Source organism: Hibiscus syriacus, unplaced genomic scaffold (assembly GCF_006381635.1).
Source record: "Hibiscus syriacus cultivar Baekdansim isolate YM2019G1 unplaced genomic scaffold, ASM638163v2 tig00111013_pilon, whole genome shotgun sequence".
Lineage (NCBI taxonomy): Eukaryota > Viridiplantae > Streptophyta > Magnoliopsida > Malvales > Malvaceae > Hibiscus > Hibiscus syriacus.
Window position 1 is genome coordinate 570,054 of NW_024062953.1, and position 16,920 is coordinate 586,973.

Sequence of the window (16,920 nt, forward strand, 5' to 3'; positions counted from 1 at the left end):
AAAAACATGAGCTTTGAAAGTTATATGGTTGAAATCAATACATGTTTCCAATTCTAGCTGGTTAAATAAAAAAATTATCAAATTTTAAAATTCATACTAAAGTTATTGATTTCTAGACTAAAGATTAAATTTAGAAATCAAACCAAAAGTTAAAAGACAACAGTGTTTATGTTTGGGTTAACATGATCGACAAATATCTAGGATTCAATTGAAGATAAAAGAGTACTTGTAGGAAAATATAATTATTAGAGTAATAATTACGAATTCGATAAGTGTTGTAGAGTTAGTTTATTTGGGTCACTTGATCAATCGAAAATGATAAATGTAATCTATCATTTTTTAGTCATGAAATGCACTACTAGCTGTGTATGTTGGTAATGCAAAGCGAGAAATCTCACATTGATTGCATATAAGTTATTGCGAGTATATAAATACAACCTTTATATTTTCTTTTGTCATTGAGTAATTAGGGTTAAGGTTTACACATGCACATGATTGCTACCTTATCATATTCCTTCGACACATTTTGTGTTCGTGTTAATGCATGTCAAAACGTGTCATATATATCCTTTATGAACACTATTTTATACTTTTTTATTAATAAATCCAAATATAAACCTAAACTTTTAAAAGAAAATTCAATTCTATAGAATCAAGGCCATTGAATTCAAGTTCTATGCCTATCCCTATTTATAATCAAAGAGTTGCAATGTCAGTAATCCTACATTAACGCAAGAGCCACGAAGATATGGTTTAATATATAGTGAATATAAGGTAATATTTGTTCAAAAACTCCAAACAATTTGTAAATAAAAAACTCATACTCATACATACACGGTGCTCGAATTCAAGACTTCAAGAACAACAATAAATCCCTTAATGAAATCGTTTTGTGACAATAAGAAATTGTTAAACGTGAAACAAAGAGTGGTTTGTACATTGTTTGTCCTCAAAGAGTGGGTGAAGATCCAAAACTTTGGGTTAGCTAAGCTGTATTGACCCTTGCAAACAAGCCCATTCATAACTTTAGAACCCATTAGAAACTTTGAAACTTTAAACGATTTTCTCTTTTGGATTGAAAAAAAGGGGCCACTTACATCATTATTCACTAAATTTTAAGTTATGTATCAATTTTAAAATTAAATTTTAGTACAATTCAATTAATACATTAAACAATCAAATCATTAATCATTTGATGACGTGGTAGTTTGATGTTGATGTGAAAGTTATTTTTTTTAACTTATATTCTTTAACAAAATTAGTTTTTTCTTTTTTTAAAAAAACTCATTTTAGTTGTTGTCGAAAATCATCATTCTCGACGTCTCTTGTGACTACACTAAATAGATATAGATAAATTTATCTCATTATCTTCTACCACTTTATTAGTTTAGAATTTTGTTTTAAATACTCATGGAATTAAACATAAAAGTCATCATTTTGGAGATTTGTAAGATTTATTGAATTTGAAAAGTTTGGAGTGTTTGTTGAAAAATCTAAATGATGAAAGGTATTCTTTCAAGAATGTGAACAATAAATTTGAAAATTAGATTTATAAGATAATCATCGAAAAAGATTAGAACATTAAAAGGTTGATCAAATTTAAATGAATTTTATAAAATATAATCGAATGAAAGGAAAAAAAATAAAAGATGAACATAGCGTGAATGTGGACGTGGCATTGAATGTTAGGTGGTGTTTGTTTTTGCAGAGGTAAAAGGTCTGCAGTCTGCGGACCACATCTGCAGCAGAAGAGGTGAATCAAAAGTCTGCAGTCTGCAAGAAAAAGAATGTTTGTTTTTTAACGTCTGCAAATTGCTAAAATAAACTGAAATATAAATAAAGTGATTTTTTAAACTATACTCAAATAACCATTTTTGCTATTACTTTTTTAAAAATTATAAAATGTCATTAAATTTAATGAATTATTACAAAATAGTCACTATAATGTTGTAATAAATTATAAAATTTCGATAATATAATAATTATTTTAGAGTATTTAGATAAATTTATTAATAATTTTATAATCTTTTAATAAATTTAAAAAGTATTTTATAATTTTTTAAACTTTATTGATGAAAATGATCATTTGTATATAACTCAACGATATCTAATATACTTTATTTGAAAAAATATATTAAATAAATATTATACGAATTTTATTATTATAAATTATTACATCTACGGACTATTAGATTTTGGTTTTAATATTATACATCATTTTAAAAATTATTATTAAATCAATCGATAATGAAATCAATTTGATTTTAATTCAATATGTTTGTTTCAGTTTAAGTAATTGTTAAAAAAATTATATTTTAATTCTCAATTATTTTCGATTCACAAATATATCAATACTCGATGTTATAATATCATTTAAATCATCTTAATTTATTCGAGTGGTACAATCCGATTCTAGTAACATAAAAAAATATATAATATATACTCCATATAATATACATCAATTAGTATTTTTCTATTTAGAAAAAATATATTATTTGTTTTTTATTTATTAATTCTGTATAAAGGGACTTTCGTACTTTACCAGAATTAAATTATAAGAATCATATTTTTAAATAGTGTGAATATTTTTTTATTAAAACATTTATTTTGTCTTTTAATGCTAATAATTGTATGTCCCCGTGATTTTCGAAGTTTTTATATATAAAAAAAAGTTTACTAAGTTTAATTGTATAATATTTTTACTAAGTTTAATATATTTTTTCAAATAAAATATATTAGATATCGTTGAGTTATAAACAAATGATCATTTTCGTCAATAAAGTTTAAAAAATTATAAAATTCTTATTAAATTTATTAAAAGATTATAAAATTATTAACAAATTTATCTAAATACTATAAAATAATTATTATATTATCGAACTTTTATAATTTATTACAACATTATAATGACTATTTTATAATAATTCATTAAATTTAATAACATTTTATAATTTTTAAAAAATTAATAGCAAAAATGGTTTTTTGAAGAGGTTAGAAGAGCTTTGAAGACATAAGTCCACGTCTGCGACAAGAAGAGGACACACAGACGTTAGAAGAGCTTATGTCTTCTAAAAAACAAACTGTCTGCGAAGCCCAATGTCTGCGCGTGGTCTGCGCGGTGCAGATATAAAAGTTTTGAAGACCTTAAACAGTGAAAACAAACACCACCTTAGTCTATGGTGGCCACAACCTTAAAAGTAATAAATTTCATAAGTTAATATTGATTAAATTATGTTGAAGTGAAAAATAAAAAATTGAGCCTCATTGTTCATCGATTAAATGATGGCATTACAAGGACGAAACATATTAAAAGGAAAGCGATTCCACATTTGGAGTACATATATTCAATTGAATTTACGGAGCTAAATGTAAAAGAAGCTTTTGATTTCTTGTTCACTAAGGAAAATAACTCTAGAGCTAGAAAGGTCTAATTATAGTTTTAGTCCATCAATAATGTTAAAATATGAAATTTAGTCTTAATACCTTAATTTGACATAGCTTAATTTCTTCTTTTTATAATGTTATGAGTAGATCCGAATTGCTAACACCATCTAAGTTTTTTTTAACAAAGTTAAGAATTTGATTAATAAATTACTTTATTGAGGGTTAGACATTTCTGGCTCTGGCTCTGTATTAGAATATCGCGTTATCAATTTGAGACATTTTATAAAAAAGGAATTACCAATTTTGCCGAATAAGGATTAAATTTTAACATAATAGAGGGATTAAAATCATAATTAAACCATTGAGAAAATGTCAGAAAATCCACGCCAGAGAGTACATCACATCATTTCATATCCATTAAACAAACCTCTTTCGTAAGAGAAGAAACCATATACCGAAAATCTGTTTGATGAAATTCCCGGAACTTTCATTTCGTTTCCTTTAAATTCAAGATTTTCCATCGATCCAAAAGGAAAAAAGAGAAAACAAAGAGAAAAACACAGTGCATTAATCACTAATCACCCTCTATAAAACCTTCAATGAACATGTCGAGTTTAATTTATTCTTACCCTTTTTTTTCTGATTTAATTAACTTGTTGTGTACATTAAGGAAAAGAACTTCCAGGAAAGTCAAACGACGTTAGCATTATCATAAAACGACAACGGTGGCAGGGGCGACGATGATAAAGGTAGCGAGGGCAATGCGTAATGACTATACTGAAACGCTTTCGTGTCCCTTCGGGGAGTTGGCGACTGATTTATCAGACTCGAGCTCCGTGAGACGGCTTACGAGATTATGGTTGGAGCATGTCTGAGTTCCGTCAGTGAAACGTCTAATAATAACGTATCGGAATCGAAGAAAGCGGCTCCGTGAAAGGCTTGTTGATTACCACAGTTGTTTTCGTAGTGATAATACTGAGTCGATGGCATCTGTTGTTTCCATGGCGGTTCAATCGGCAAAGATAATGGAAGAAGAAGATCATGTTGAAGGAAACGGAAACTATGTGGGTTATGAGAGAGTTGATGGGTACATAAAGTCATCGTTGCGTGCTGCTTTTGCGCAGGCAAGTTCCCAATATTTGAGCTTATTCTATGAACGAGCAACATAAGGTAACAAGTCTCCTATATCATTCTATGTTGATTTAAGGTAAATATTAATCCGAAAAGAAATATTTAAGGTATAATCAATAAAGTTGGTTTTAGATTTGACAGTTTTAAAATCGTTATATGTTGTGCGAGTTTAAATCGTCTACATATCTTGATAATATTACCTGAGTTGATGGTAATGATTGATGACTTTAATTTAATTTAATTTTTTCGTAATAAATGTCATTAAAATTATAAAGATAAAAATAAAATAAAAAATATATGATATTCAAGTGAAAAAGATGCGTAGAAGGCATTTAATCAGGTTGCTGGTTGAGTTATAAGTAGTGTAAAACTTTGAAAGGTCATACTCCTATGTTTTTATGTTCAATTGAGGTGATTTTGGTTTTTATTAGAAATTTTAGAAATATCATTATTTATGAAAATTTAATACGTGTAATTTTACTTTAAAATTTTAAATTTTGATTCTTATAGATTTAATTCTCTTCTAATTTGGTCCTTATGATGCAAAGCAAATGTAACTAAATCAAAGTTGTCGGCAGCTAATATCGACTCTGACAAGTAAAAATTCAAATAGGGGGTGGATTTCATTATTTTACCAATGTTATATCTGAAAGATGACTCATGCTTTTTTCAAGTGATATATATTTTGGCAGGTATTGGAGTAGGAAAAGTCGAGCAAGTCTCCATCAAAGCACCATCACGACGAGATTCCTTTCATGGCCAAACTTGCAGAGGAAGTGAGTAAACTGGCTTTTAACGAGAAGGAACTATTCAATCCGATACTAAAACGGTGGCATCCACTTGCAGCCGCCGTAGCAGTGGCCACCCTCCATTCCTTCTATGGGAATGAGCTCAAACAATACGTTTCTTGCATCGACGAACTGTCGCCGGATATTTTACTAGTGCTAAAAAGTGCATACAAATTGGAGAAAGATTTGGTGCAAATGGCAGTTGAGAATTCAGTGGATTGTGAAGATGGTGGGAAGTCAATCATAAGGGAGACGCTTCCTTATGAGTCTGAATCTGTCACTTCTGATCTGGTTAAATCATGGATAACCTCCAGAACTGATAGATTGAAGGAATGGGTTCATAGGAACCCGCAACAAGAGGTAATATGGGTTGAATTGTGGCTTTCATCCCTTTTCTGTGCTAGGATTTTATATTTATTCACGGTACTTTAATTTGACATAATTTTATCCCTCTACTTTTACGTTATCATGAGTTAAAAATAAAGAATAAAATAACTTTTAGTCCTCAAACCCTTTTTTGGTCTACATTAGTCATTGATTTGAGTTCCCCCACTCATTTTTAGTTTTTGTTTTTGGTGTGACGAATCTATAAATGTTTTTCAAGGTGAGCACCCATGTATTAATAATAGAAATTTTTTGTATGGGGTAGACACAAAAATAAAATTTTAGGGTGGACACCATAAAAAAGAACAACTAATATAAAAAAATTCGAATTTCAAGGTAGCCATACACATATTTCCGCCACTGTTTGTTAGCTTAATACTTCGATGCCACTAAAGATCTCTAAGAAGACCAACATTTTCGTTAACCACTTCTGCCACTTGATGGGATCATGATTAAATGTTTATTAGATCCTATTAACTTTGAAGTTAGATAACTTATCCTCCCATTATCTAATCCTAGTTTTGTCCGTGATAATGACTAAATTAAAACACAGTAGAGGGATTAAAGCCGTAATTTGACAATCTCTTCCACTGCTTACCTTTTCCACTGCTTTTGCATTGTGAAATTTTTTTCATCTCTTTGTAGGCATGGGATCCAAAGGCGACTAGGGAGCGTTTTGCACTATCTGCAGTTGAATTGTTGCGTATTGTAGATGAAGCTTTTGAAGCATTCTTCATGTTACCAATAACTATACATTCTGCTTTGCTTCCCGATTTAGCCACTGGGATTAACGCCTATCTTCAATATTACATTTCCATGACAAAGTCCGGCTGTGGTACGTATCATCTAAACAAGAGTAATAGAACATAGGCATGATTTTATGTTAAGAGTATAAATTTAGAAAATTATATTATAAATTTAAAAAGTTCGGAATTAGATCATCAAATATCATACTACAACACTTTTAGAAATAAACAAACACCCTCTCGGTGATGCATTTACAAGAAACTGACACCATGTTGTGATACAGAGAGAGCAGTAGTTATGTACCCACGATGCCGCCTTTGACTAGATGTTCTCAACGCTCCAAGCTTCCTATTGTGTTCAAGAGAAAAGAAAAAGCTCATAAGAAGCCTCGGGCTGGAACTGCAACTGCAACTGCCAATGACAATGACTCCTTCGGAACACCCCAAATGTGCTGTCGAATCAACACACTGCAGTATCTTCAAAGTGAGTTGGATTGATTGGCGAAAAGGGAAATTCATGATATTTCCAATGGGATGGAGAAAGCGTTTAGAGTCTCAGCTGCTGCATATGAAGAAGGGATCCAACAGCTATGTGAAGCAACGGAAAACAAAGTCATCTTCCATGACCTAAGTCATCTCTTCTGGGATGGTTTGTATGTTGGGGAAGTTTCATCTTCAAGAATTGATCCTTTTCTTCAAGAGCTCGACCTCCGTTTGAAGGTCATTTCATTAACCGTGCATCACAAGGTTAGAACACCGGTTATCTCTCAAGTGATGAAGGTTTGTTTCGATGGTTTCTTGCTGGTTTTACTTGCCGGAGGCCCTGCTCGTGCTTTCACACTGCAGGATTACGAGACCATCGACGAGGATTTTAGGTGTTTGACTGATTTGTTTTGGTCTAATGGCGATGGACTCCCGGCTGAGTTGGGAAGAGTTTCTGCCCTTGTTTCAAACCGATACAGAGAGCCTGATTGAGAAATTCAGGAATTTAACACTCGAGAGTTGTTTTTCTTCTAACAAGTCCAAGCTTCCATTGCCACCCACCACCGGTCAGCGGGGTCCGACTGAACCCCACACAGTTTTGCGAGTTTTGTGTTATAGGAATGATGAAATTGCAGCTAAGTTCCTTAAGAAGACTTACCAATTGTCCAAGAAACTCTAAGGGTGCGTTTGGTTCATGGAATGTAAGATTATCAATAGTAATGTAAGATTACCAGGAAATAAGATTACTGAGAATGTTGTATTTTGTGTTTGGTTGGCTTAGCAGGAATGTAAGATTATCGTGTTTGGTTAAAGGAATAAAAGATTATTGGAATGTATATTTGACCAAATTATCCTTATTATATATTTTCTTTTTTAACAAGTTGAAAAATATTTATATATTTTCTTTAAAAAATTTAAATTCATAAAATTTATATAATTTTTTTTACAAAATTGAAAATATAAAAAGGTTTAATGAAAGGGTAAAATTTTATTTTAACCCCTGAATTTCATATAAAATTTTAATTATAAATTTTTTTTTTGTAAATCTAAAATAGTTTAAGGATAAATTTGTAATTTAACCTTCGTAGAATTTTTATTATTCAATTACAGAAGAATGATATTTTTGAAAGAAAGAAAAATTAAGGGCATTTTAGTCCAAAACGCCAGTAATCCAACAATACTGAGGTAATAACATTCCCGGTAATATACCCAAAAAAATCTACTATTGGTAATCTTACATTACCGGAAATGAGATTTCCGGGCTAGCCAAACGGGGAATATGAATTCCATTCCCATGGGAATCCCACATTCCCCTATCCAAACACCCTCTAACATTAATTTCTCCTACTTTTTTTTCCTTTTTAATTTTCTATAGTAAAAAGAACGGCAAAACTTTCGAGATAACGTTCTCGAATTTTTATTTAAAGATATAACATACTCCCAAGATTAATTGCTCAAATAGGGCGAATTGCACAGTGTCCAGGCGACCTACGGCGTGGCAGCTTCCCAGCATAGGTCGCCATGCCCTCCGGGCGACCTTGTAGGTCGCCATGCACGTTGGGAGACCTTTTCCTGCGCCTTGCACGCTGGGAGACCTTGTCCTGCGCCTTGCTTCCCGCTGCATGCTCGCCTGCTCCCCACTGCATTCAGGCAACCTCTTCCGGCGTGCATAGCGCATGTAAAGCTTCATCCTCTCACCACAGCTTGTAGCAAAGCTTCATCCTCTCGCCACAGCTCATATAGAACACTTTTGTCGTGATTTCATTGCTGCATGCATGAGGGAGACAGGGGTGAGGGAGGCAGAGCCGCCTTTGTCGTGATTTCAGCAGAATCACGGAGGAGTTCGAGCCGCTTGCATGGCGACCTACAAAGTCGCACCGAGTGTATGGCGACCAATGATCTCGTTTGGCTTGCATGGCGACCAATCCATGCATTGTATAATTCACACCATTTGAACAATTATTTTTTGGACAGCATTATCACGTGAATTATTTTTTTTCACAGCAATATCTCGTGCGTTTTGCCTAAAAAGAACAGTCAAATGATACTATAATCTGATTCATGTGAGCCATATAGCTGCCTTTGTATATGTAAAATGTTAAAAGAAATTGGGTAAAATAACGAGAACAAATTACAAATTAAAGAAATTAAATAGAAGGTATAATATTGAAGTTCATCTCTAATTGTACGATAAAATAATTATCCTGATTTCTATTTACTTTTATAAGCACTTTAGTCTTACTGTTTTATTTTATGACAAAATGTCACTTGGGTAAAAACTGTTAATTGATTAAGGAACAACATTTTCACTGATGTAGCAAGTTTTATACCTAAAATGATGATATAATATTTAACACATCATCATTTAAGTACATATAGTATGTGTCACATCATAATTTATGTATACAAGATATTTGTCGTGTCATTATTACTGTACACGTAATATGTGTCTTGTTATCACTTATATAAACGTTACATGTCATATCATCACTTTAAAAACATAAGATTTATCCGTCAACGACAAGTTCTGACAAGTTTTCATCTAATCAATGGTATTTTATATCAAAATAAAACATTGATAGTTAAAATACTATAAAAAAAATAGGTATCAAATCAAAGTGACTATTTTTATCAAATAATTTTTCTATCATTACGCCTAAATAGAAGTAACACACAAAAATACCAAAGTGCTTATGTTTCTATTTCTCTAAACTTGAGTACATACACAAACATATGGAATAATATATAATTATCCTATATTGCTTGGCAACAAGTTCATATTAAATTTAGTTTGGTCCAATCAAAATGCTTGGCTAATTCTTAATTTCTCCATTACATTTCTTCTAGTAAGAAATGATCATAAAGAAAGAGACAATGATCTTATTGATCTATTGAAGCTTGAAAAAGTTGGAGTGCTGCTTCCATTCTCCGAGCCATAACTTGTAAACCAGAACCGATGAAGAAATCCAAATCCTCAAGTCTCCATCCTTCGACAGGCTTGACTTCGTACTTCCACTCGATGGCACACCCTAGTTCCTCCGGCAACACTTTCACCGTCGCCACATACGAATCAAAACCGACATTTCCTTCTTCAATGGAATAACTAAACACCATCTCATTAGGATCAATGGACAGTAGTTTTTGCTTAGTCCAGTTCATAGCTCCTTTATCACTACTGTCGACTGGAGTTTTGAAGCCGGCGCAGAAACGAACACACCCCGGCTGTCCCGACACACCTTCGACGGGAAGGCAAGTGGTGAGAGTCGGGAACCATTTGTCTAACCCGAAAAAGTCTTGTAAGAGAGGCCAAACTTGCTCAGCTGCGCACCCTGCGAGCTTTGCATGGGCCTTACCTTCCCATTTAGCCATTAGACAAGTTTTATTTAGCAAAGATCAAAGTAAGCAGGTATTGTTTATATAGGGAAAGATCAGATACTGTTGAAAACAATGGCTCAAAGGCTATAAGTGGCTGAGCATTGTCTTTGCATGGTCCGGTGGAACCGGTTGAGTAATAAGTGATTGTTTGTACAGTTTTGTTTCACGTTGGCTCGTTTTGCACGTTGTTTTGTCGTGTTTTATTTGTCAAATCTAGCAGAATCTAAATAGACCCTAATGTGATTGTGGTTGGTTAAAAGGTAGCTGTGATTTTACATTTTTTAAGGATTCAACTGTTTGCAATCATTTTCTCCTTCATTGGTACTATAGTAAAATGGCATTTTCCTCCTATGTTGTAAGTTTTTAGAGTAGGATGAGATCGTTCGTGCTGAATCCAACGCACCAGTTCGATAGATTGAACATCGGTGATTGACATTTAATGATGTGATTAAATCTGTTCAAGGGTCGGATTATCTGATCAAGCTCGAAGGTCCCTTGAATGATATCCACAGGAAGTGAGGAGGGAGGTGTGAGAATTTTGGTAAAAGAAATGGCTTAGAATCCACGCATTTAGATCACAGATTGAGACTGTTTACTTACTACCACCTTGGCAACAGCGGTGGCAGTAGACCCAAAGGTACTGTGTGGCTTAGATTAGAGCAAACTGAATGGTGCAATGGATATCAGCATTACGAACCAGTTGGAATCACAAGTTTCCCGAGGGAAGCAAAAACACACAAGGATAAACAATGGATATCAGCATTACGTCACAAATTATGATATGCCTTCTTGGTGGTGGAGTGGGTAGGGATATGGATTACAAGATTCGGTGTTCCTGTTAAATAAACGTGAGTTTTCTAGTATCACAAATTATATTTGTTATATATTTTACGTGATAATAAGGGTAAATTATATTAAATACTATTGTGTTTTAGGCATTATATCGTTTATATTATTGAATTTTAATTTTATTCATTATAACACTAAACTTTGATTATCTTTTTAATTATATCACTAAGTTGTTAAATTTTAACGGTACGGTGATATGAACATATATTTAGGTCATTTTTATGACGTAGACAAAAGAACATCGATTTGTCGACAACTATTAATATCCAAAACAACGTCGTTTTAGACATTAAACTTTAGCGGTGTATCAATTTTGTCATAAAATCTTTAAAATGTTTACTTATTTGGCATTGTACTTTCCTACCGTCTCCAACAGCTAATTACTGCCCATCACCAATGTCTTTCTCGACAAGATTGATATCGAAATGTTCGCATTTCACATATAACATCATCAATTAAATACATACAAAAATATCACGTCAGCAACATGTATTGACCATTAGTAAATTAACATTTTTCATCCAATATTAGTTATTTTAACAAAAAATTGAAACATTAGGAGTTGAAATGCTAAAAAAAAGAATAGGAGACAAAGTGATCATCCATGTAAACGTTGGGAGCTAATTTTATCATTATGCTAATTATATTTGATATAACATACATGGCAATAAAGATAAATACAAGCAGTCATATAAATAAAATTTATTTAGAAGATATTATAAAAAAGAAAAAGAAAATCTGCTACAATATCAAATAATAAAAGAAGATTTCTTTGAGAAGATTGGAACACTTCTACTACTTAATTCTAACTATAATCCTTATTGTTTGGAACGACAAGTTGAATGTCGTGTTCACAACAACGTAGAACTTTTGTAAAAAGAAATATAGTATTTGTTTATAATCTCTTAACCATTGACGATGTACACATCGTGTAGATATAATTGATTAAACACAAAATCTTTAAGGAAAACAACACTTTTTTTAATCATTAAGATCGTTAGTTCAATATGAATTCTTTTATTCAAATAAAATTTAATAATATAGCCGACTACGAACTGTATGTGCAGTAAGATTCGTACCACAAAGGGCACAACCCTGCACCCCTCCAAGTTCAGCCCAAGAGCCTCCCCATTCACCGTAGATCCTCATTTTGTTCTCTCAATTTTATTTCTTCATCTAACATGTTGCACCACAAAATTTTCAAGTTAAACTTGGACCATAAACTCTATTAATTTTGATGACAATAATATTTTCAACATAGATATACTGATAGCATAATAAAAATAGAAGGACTAAATTATTTTAAATTAAAGTAGTAAAATCTAGAGATTTAAAGTCTGAATTATTAACCTATCCTCAACTTTGACTTACATTTAAAAGATGTTACCTTATTAAAGGATTCCTTAATCATCAATTAGTTTGTCTAACGAGACGAGACAATAAATACTTTAATAAAATTAGGAGTTTTGAATCTTAACCTTGTGAATGGAGAGAGCAGAGTTAAAAGAATCATTTCTATATTAGAACTTTACAATATTCATTCTAAATTAATCGGTCAATAAATCAAATATTAATAATTAAGTATAATCAAATCTATAAATCTCTTTGTAAAAGTAAAAGTAAAAGAAAAGCATTAAAGTTCATTTTACAATCGCTTTTGGAATCCAAAGTCTATAGAATATGAATTCTAAGGCTTTAAAAAGATTGAATAAAGAGATAAGAATGAAGAGAGGCTGGGGGGTCCTAGAATCGCACATAATAGATTGGTCCCACCATCAACCTCAGGCTTGGCGTTTGTTCCACTTGGCACCTGACAAAGCTAATAACCAGACAAATCCACCAACAAATCATGCTTTAACATTACATTGAGGGTATGTACTTGCATTAAAAAAAAGACCAAATATGTAAATAAAATGTAGAATTAATCAATATATTCGGTATAATCATAATTATTTTTTATAATTGAACGAAATACATATGAAATGAGAATCTACCCTTCATAATATTTACACACGATAAAATTCCAATCAAATACTTAAAGTATCAAGGCTTCAATCTTATTAATATAAAGAAAACAACCTTTGAAAAATAATAAACAATGAGGGGTCGACCACCAATAATTCAAGGGGACTATACCATTCCAATATGAAAAATGAAATTATTTTCAAATTGTAAAATTGTATTGGTCGTTGTTATTAATTATGTTGGATGAGAAATGAGAAAAATGATGGAGATTAGTGGTTAGGGCTCCAATCGATGTGGGATCCAATTTTAATTAATAATAACAAGCTTTTGCTCTCATCTTCACTTTCATCTCTATCAAAAGTCGTTGCGCCTATCCAAGATTGAGGTGAAGTCAAGAACCTTTGTGTAAGGTTATGATAAAAAAAAATTAAATGAAGGATCAAAGCTAAAAGTTTTGTGTTATAATTACTTAAATTAATATTAAATTTTGAAAGGGATAAAATTATATTTTTTTTCATTTACTAAAGAGGTTAAATGAGATTAAATTGAATTATTAAGACATGAAGGGGATCGATAGAGTAATTAAATGATTCAACCAAGGGTGCTAAGGCCCTTATCTACCCTCATGATTTTGCCCTTGATCTAAGACTCGGACCGTACAATAAACCTACAAAGTTAAGTAAATCATTCAACCCAAAAATAAATCTTTATTTGAATATAAATCTTATAATATTTTTTATTCAATTTAATCATAAATTAGATCGAAAATCTTACATTAAATGATTAGAGAGTATGGCTTTGAACAAATTAATAAAGCATAAACTTTTGTGCTATAGTATATAAAGCAAACGTACAACAAAGTGAGAGCCATCTCTTGGTGATTTTATTAAAAGAAGTAAAACGTGTAAGTGCTCCACATTTATACCCATTGATTTGCTTTATTTTTCTCCTTTCCCACTAAAACCTTAATTAGGAAAAGGCATTCCATCGGTAGCAATGACTAATCTCATTTTTGTATTTTTAAAATTTATATATTAAAATCTATATAATTATTGATATCTGATTTATATTAATTTAAATTGATTGTTATAGAAACTCATTGTAAGAGATCATATTAATATATTTTTTTCATAATAATATAAATTATAATTATGCGGTCTGATAAATTTGTATTTTAAAATAATATTAATTATAAATTGAAGAATGTACCCACATAATTACATTAATTCTCACTCCTCCCTTCAAAAATGAATAATGAAATAAAAGATTTTCAATTACACTCAATTCAATAAGATTTACAAATTATAATAATTAGATAAATATGTCATTGTTACATTTGTAGAATTATACTTAAATTTAATTAATAATATAATTTTTAAACATATCCTAACTAATTATCTATACTATATAAAAAATAAAGAATGTTAGAGTTTGCCCCTGTTTTTTCTATTTTTCTTTGACAGTCGATAGTCTTTATTTTCTTCATCTTTCTAATCGGCGATGTCATTAATTTTGGTGTTGGTCGCTGACTATTGATATTCATTATTTTTTTCTTTTCTTTTATTATAGTGTATCTTTGTTTTTTTAATTTTAATAATTATACTTTTATAACATGTTTTTCTCTGTCATTATGACACATTTTCAGTCGTTTGAACTTTGTTTTCATTTATCCTTTTTTTCTCAGGGTTAGATTTGACATCGCCACGACTGATCAAGATATCATTTATATGCTATCATGTTGATCTTCCCTATTTTGGACCATCGGATTAAATTTTTAATATTTTTATGTCGTTCGACTCTGATTTGTAGTTTATCGACGATCTTTCATAAATTGATCCTATTTTGTGGATCATTTATTGATACAGTCATATCTGTTTGTATTTACATTTACATCGAGTGTATTTGGTTAGGTTTTTTAACATTTTCTTTGTATGGTCCTTGTATGATCTTAAGTTGCTAGTCTTCTTATGTTAGTGAATATAGGAAAATCTTCTTATTATGTGTTTAGTTTACAATTAAAATTGTAAGCATTCACTATAATTTGAATATTTTTTATTTTTAATAAAATTAACTAAAGTTAATCTTATGATATATGATAGAAATATACAATAGATAACAAGGAACGAATCCTAAATTTATGAGATAATTATAAATTATTCTTTTAATTTTAAGAGATATATATCTTATCTCATAAATTTGATATTTTTATTTTGTCCTTGTCCATGATTAAACCCTTAACTAAATATGTAGTATGGGTATGACTTGTTTAATTATAATCTCATATTATAAAAAAAAAAACCTTGTCAATGTTATCAAACATTAATGTTAGCCTATGGGGGGTCCATGGGGAATTTAATATGCACAACTGACGGTCAAGATACAACCTTAGACGGTGAGGATTTAACCCATTTGAGATACGTGGTGTATACTTTGTATGAAAATCAAGTCGTCTCTCCAATGTGCACGGCAATAGGCCCTTTACGACCTCGTAAACACTAAATGTTTGTTTTTACTGTGCAAGCTCTTTAAAGCACTTATGTCTGCGTCGCGCAGACCACGCGTAGACATTAGGCTTCACAGACTGTTTATTTTTTGAAGACAGAAGCTCTTCAAACGTTTGCGCGAACTCTTCTTGGTGTAGACTTGATTTTATGTCTTCAAATGTCTTCAAACCTCTTCAAGAATAATTATAAAATATATTTATTTATTTAAATAATTTTAAATAATTTAATAAGGTTATTTATTTTAAAATAATTTATTATAAAATAATTTATTATAAAATAAATTATTATAAAATAAATTATTTTAAAATAAATTATTATAAAATATGGATTGATTTATTTTAAAATAATTTATTAGTATGTATTGATTTATTTTAAATAATTTATTAGTATGGATTGATTTATTTTAAAATATGGATTGATTTATTTTAAATAATTTATTAGCATGGATTGATTTATTTTAAAATATGGATTGATTTATTATTGTAGTTGTATGGATTGATTTATTTTAAATAATTTATTAGTATGAATTGATTTATTTTAAATAATTTATTAGTATGAATTGATTTATTTTAAAATATGGATTGATTTATTTTAAATAATTTATTAGTATGGATTGATTTATTTTAAATAATTTATTAGTATGGATTGATTTATTTTAAAATATGGATTTATTTATTATTGTAGTTGTATGGATTGATTTATTTTAAATAATTTATTAGTATGGATTGATTTATTTTAAAATATTGATTGATTTATTTTAAATAATTTATTAGTATGGAATGATTTATTTTAAATAATTTATTTGTATGGATTGATTTATTATTGTAGTTGTATGGATTGATTTATTTTAAATAATTTATTAGTATGAATTGATTTATTTCAAAATATGGATTGATTTATTTTAAATAATTTATTATTGTAGTTGTATGGATTATTTAAATTTCAGTATTGTAAAACTAAAATTATTTAAATCTCAGTATTGCAAAACTCTTTTAAGTTTAAAAAATCAGTTTATTTATATTTCAGTTCATTTTAACAGTCTGCAGACGTTAAAAAATAAACATTATTCTTCTTGCAGACTGCAGACTTTTGGTCCACCTCTTTTGCTGTAGATGCCTGCAGATGTGATCCGCAGACTGCAGACCTTTTATTTCTGCAAAAACAAACACCACCTTAAATATCTTTAAATCATTGAACTCTAAGGTATACTTAAGTAATTCGACTGCACCAAAGGGCTCTTTTAGTAATTTCAATGCAACTTTTCTAATCAAAGAAAATAACTAAAAAAAGCTAAATTTGTAAAAAGAAAAT

The 16,920-nt window shown here is 30.2% G+C and overlaps 2 protein-coding genes across 2 annotated transcripts; one reads left to right on the top strand and one right to left on the bottom strand.

Annotated features, from left to right (window-relative positions):
• The first annotated feature begins 5,163 nt into the window (after positions 1–5,163).
• Positions 5,164–6,931, top strand: LOC120149966 (protein unc-13 homolog). The gene is made up of 3 exons (XM_039162679.1): positions 5,164–5,663; positions 6,333–6,526; positions 6,718–6,931. The coding sequence occupies exons 1-3, from the start codon at positions 5,271–5,273 to the stop codon at positions 6,929–6,931; spliced, it is 801 nt and encodes a 266-aa protein (XP_039018610.1). The 5' UTR covers positions 5,164–5,270.
• Positions 6,932–9,712: 2,781 nt separating this feature from the next.
• Positions 9,713–10,350, bottom strand: LOC120149911 (lachrymatory-factor synthase-like). The gene has a single exon (XM_039162618.1). It carries the CDS (start codon positions 10,283–10,285, stop codon positions 9,797–9,799), a length of 489 nt encoding a protein of 162 aa, XP_039018549.1. The 5' UTR covers positions 10,286–10,350; the 3' UTR covers positions 9,713–9,796.
• Between the last annotated feature and the right edge of the window lie 6,570 nt (positions 10,351–16,920).

Excerpts from the sequence above, each read along its gene's own strand:
- LOC120149966 (XM_039162679.1), top strand. The coding sequence starts at position 5,271 with ATGGCCAAACTTGCAGAGGAAGTGAGTAAACTGGCTTTTAACGAGAAG. Across the intron at positions 5,664-6,332 it reads ATAGGAACCCGCAACAAGAG|GCATGGGATCCAAAGGCGAC; the intron begins GTAATATGGGTT and ends ATCTCTTTGTAG. Across the intron at positions 6,527-6,717 it reads ACAAAGTCCGGCTGTGGTAC|AGAGAGCAGTAGTTATGTAC; the intron begins GTATCATCTAAA and ends GTTGTGATACAG.
- LOC120149911 (XM_039162618.1), bottom strand. The coding sequence starts at position 10,285 with ATGGCTAAATGGGAAGGTAAGGCCCATGCAAAGCTCGCAGGGTGCGCA.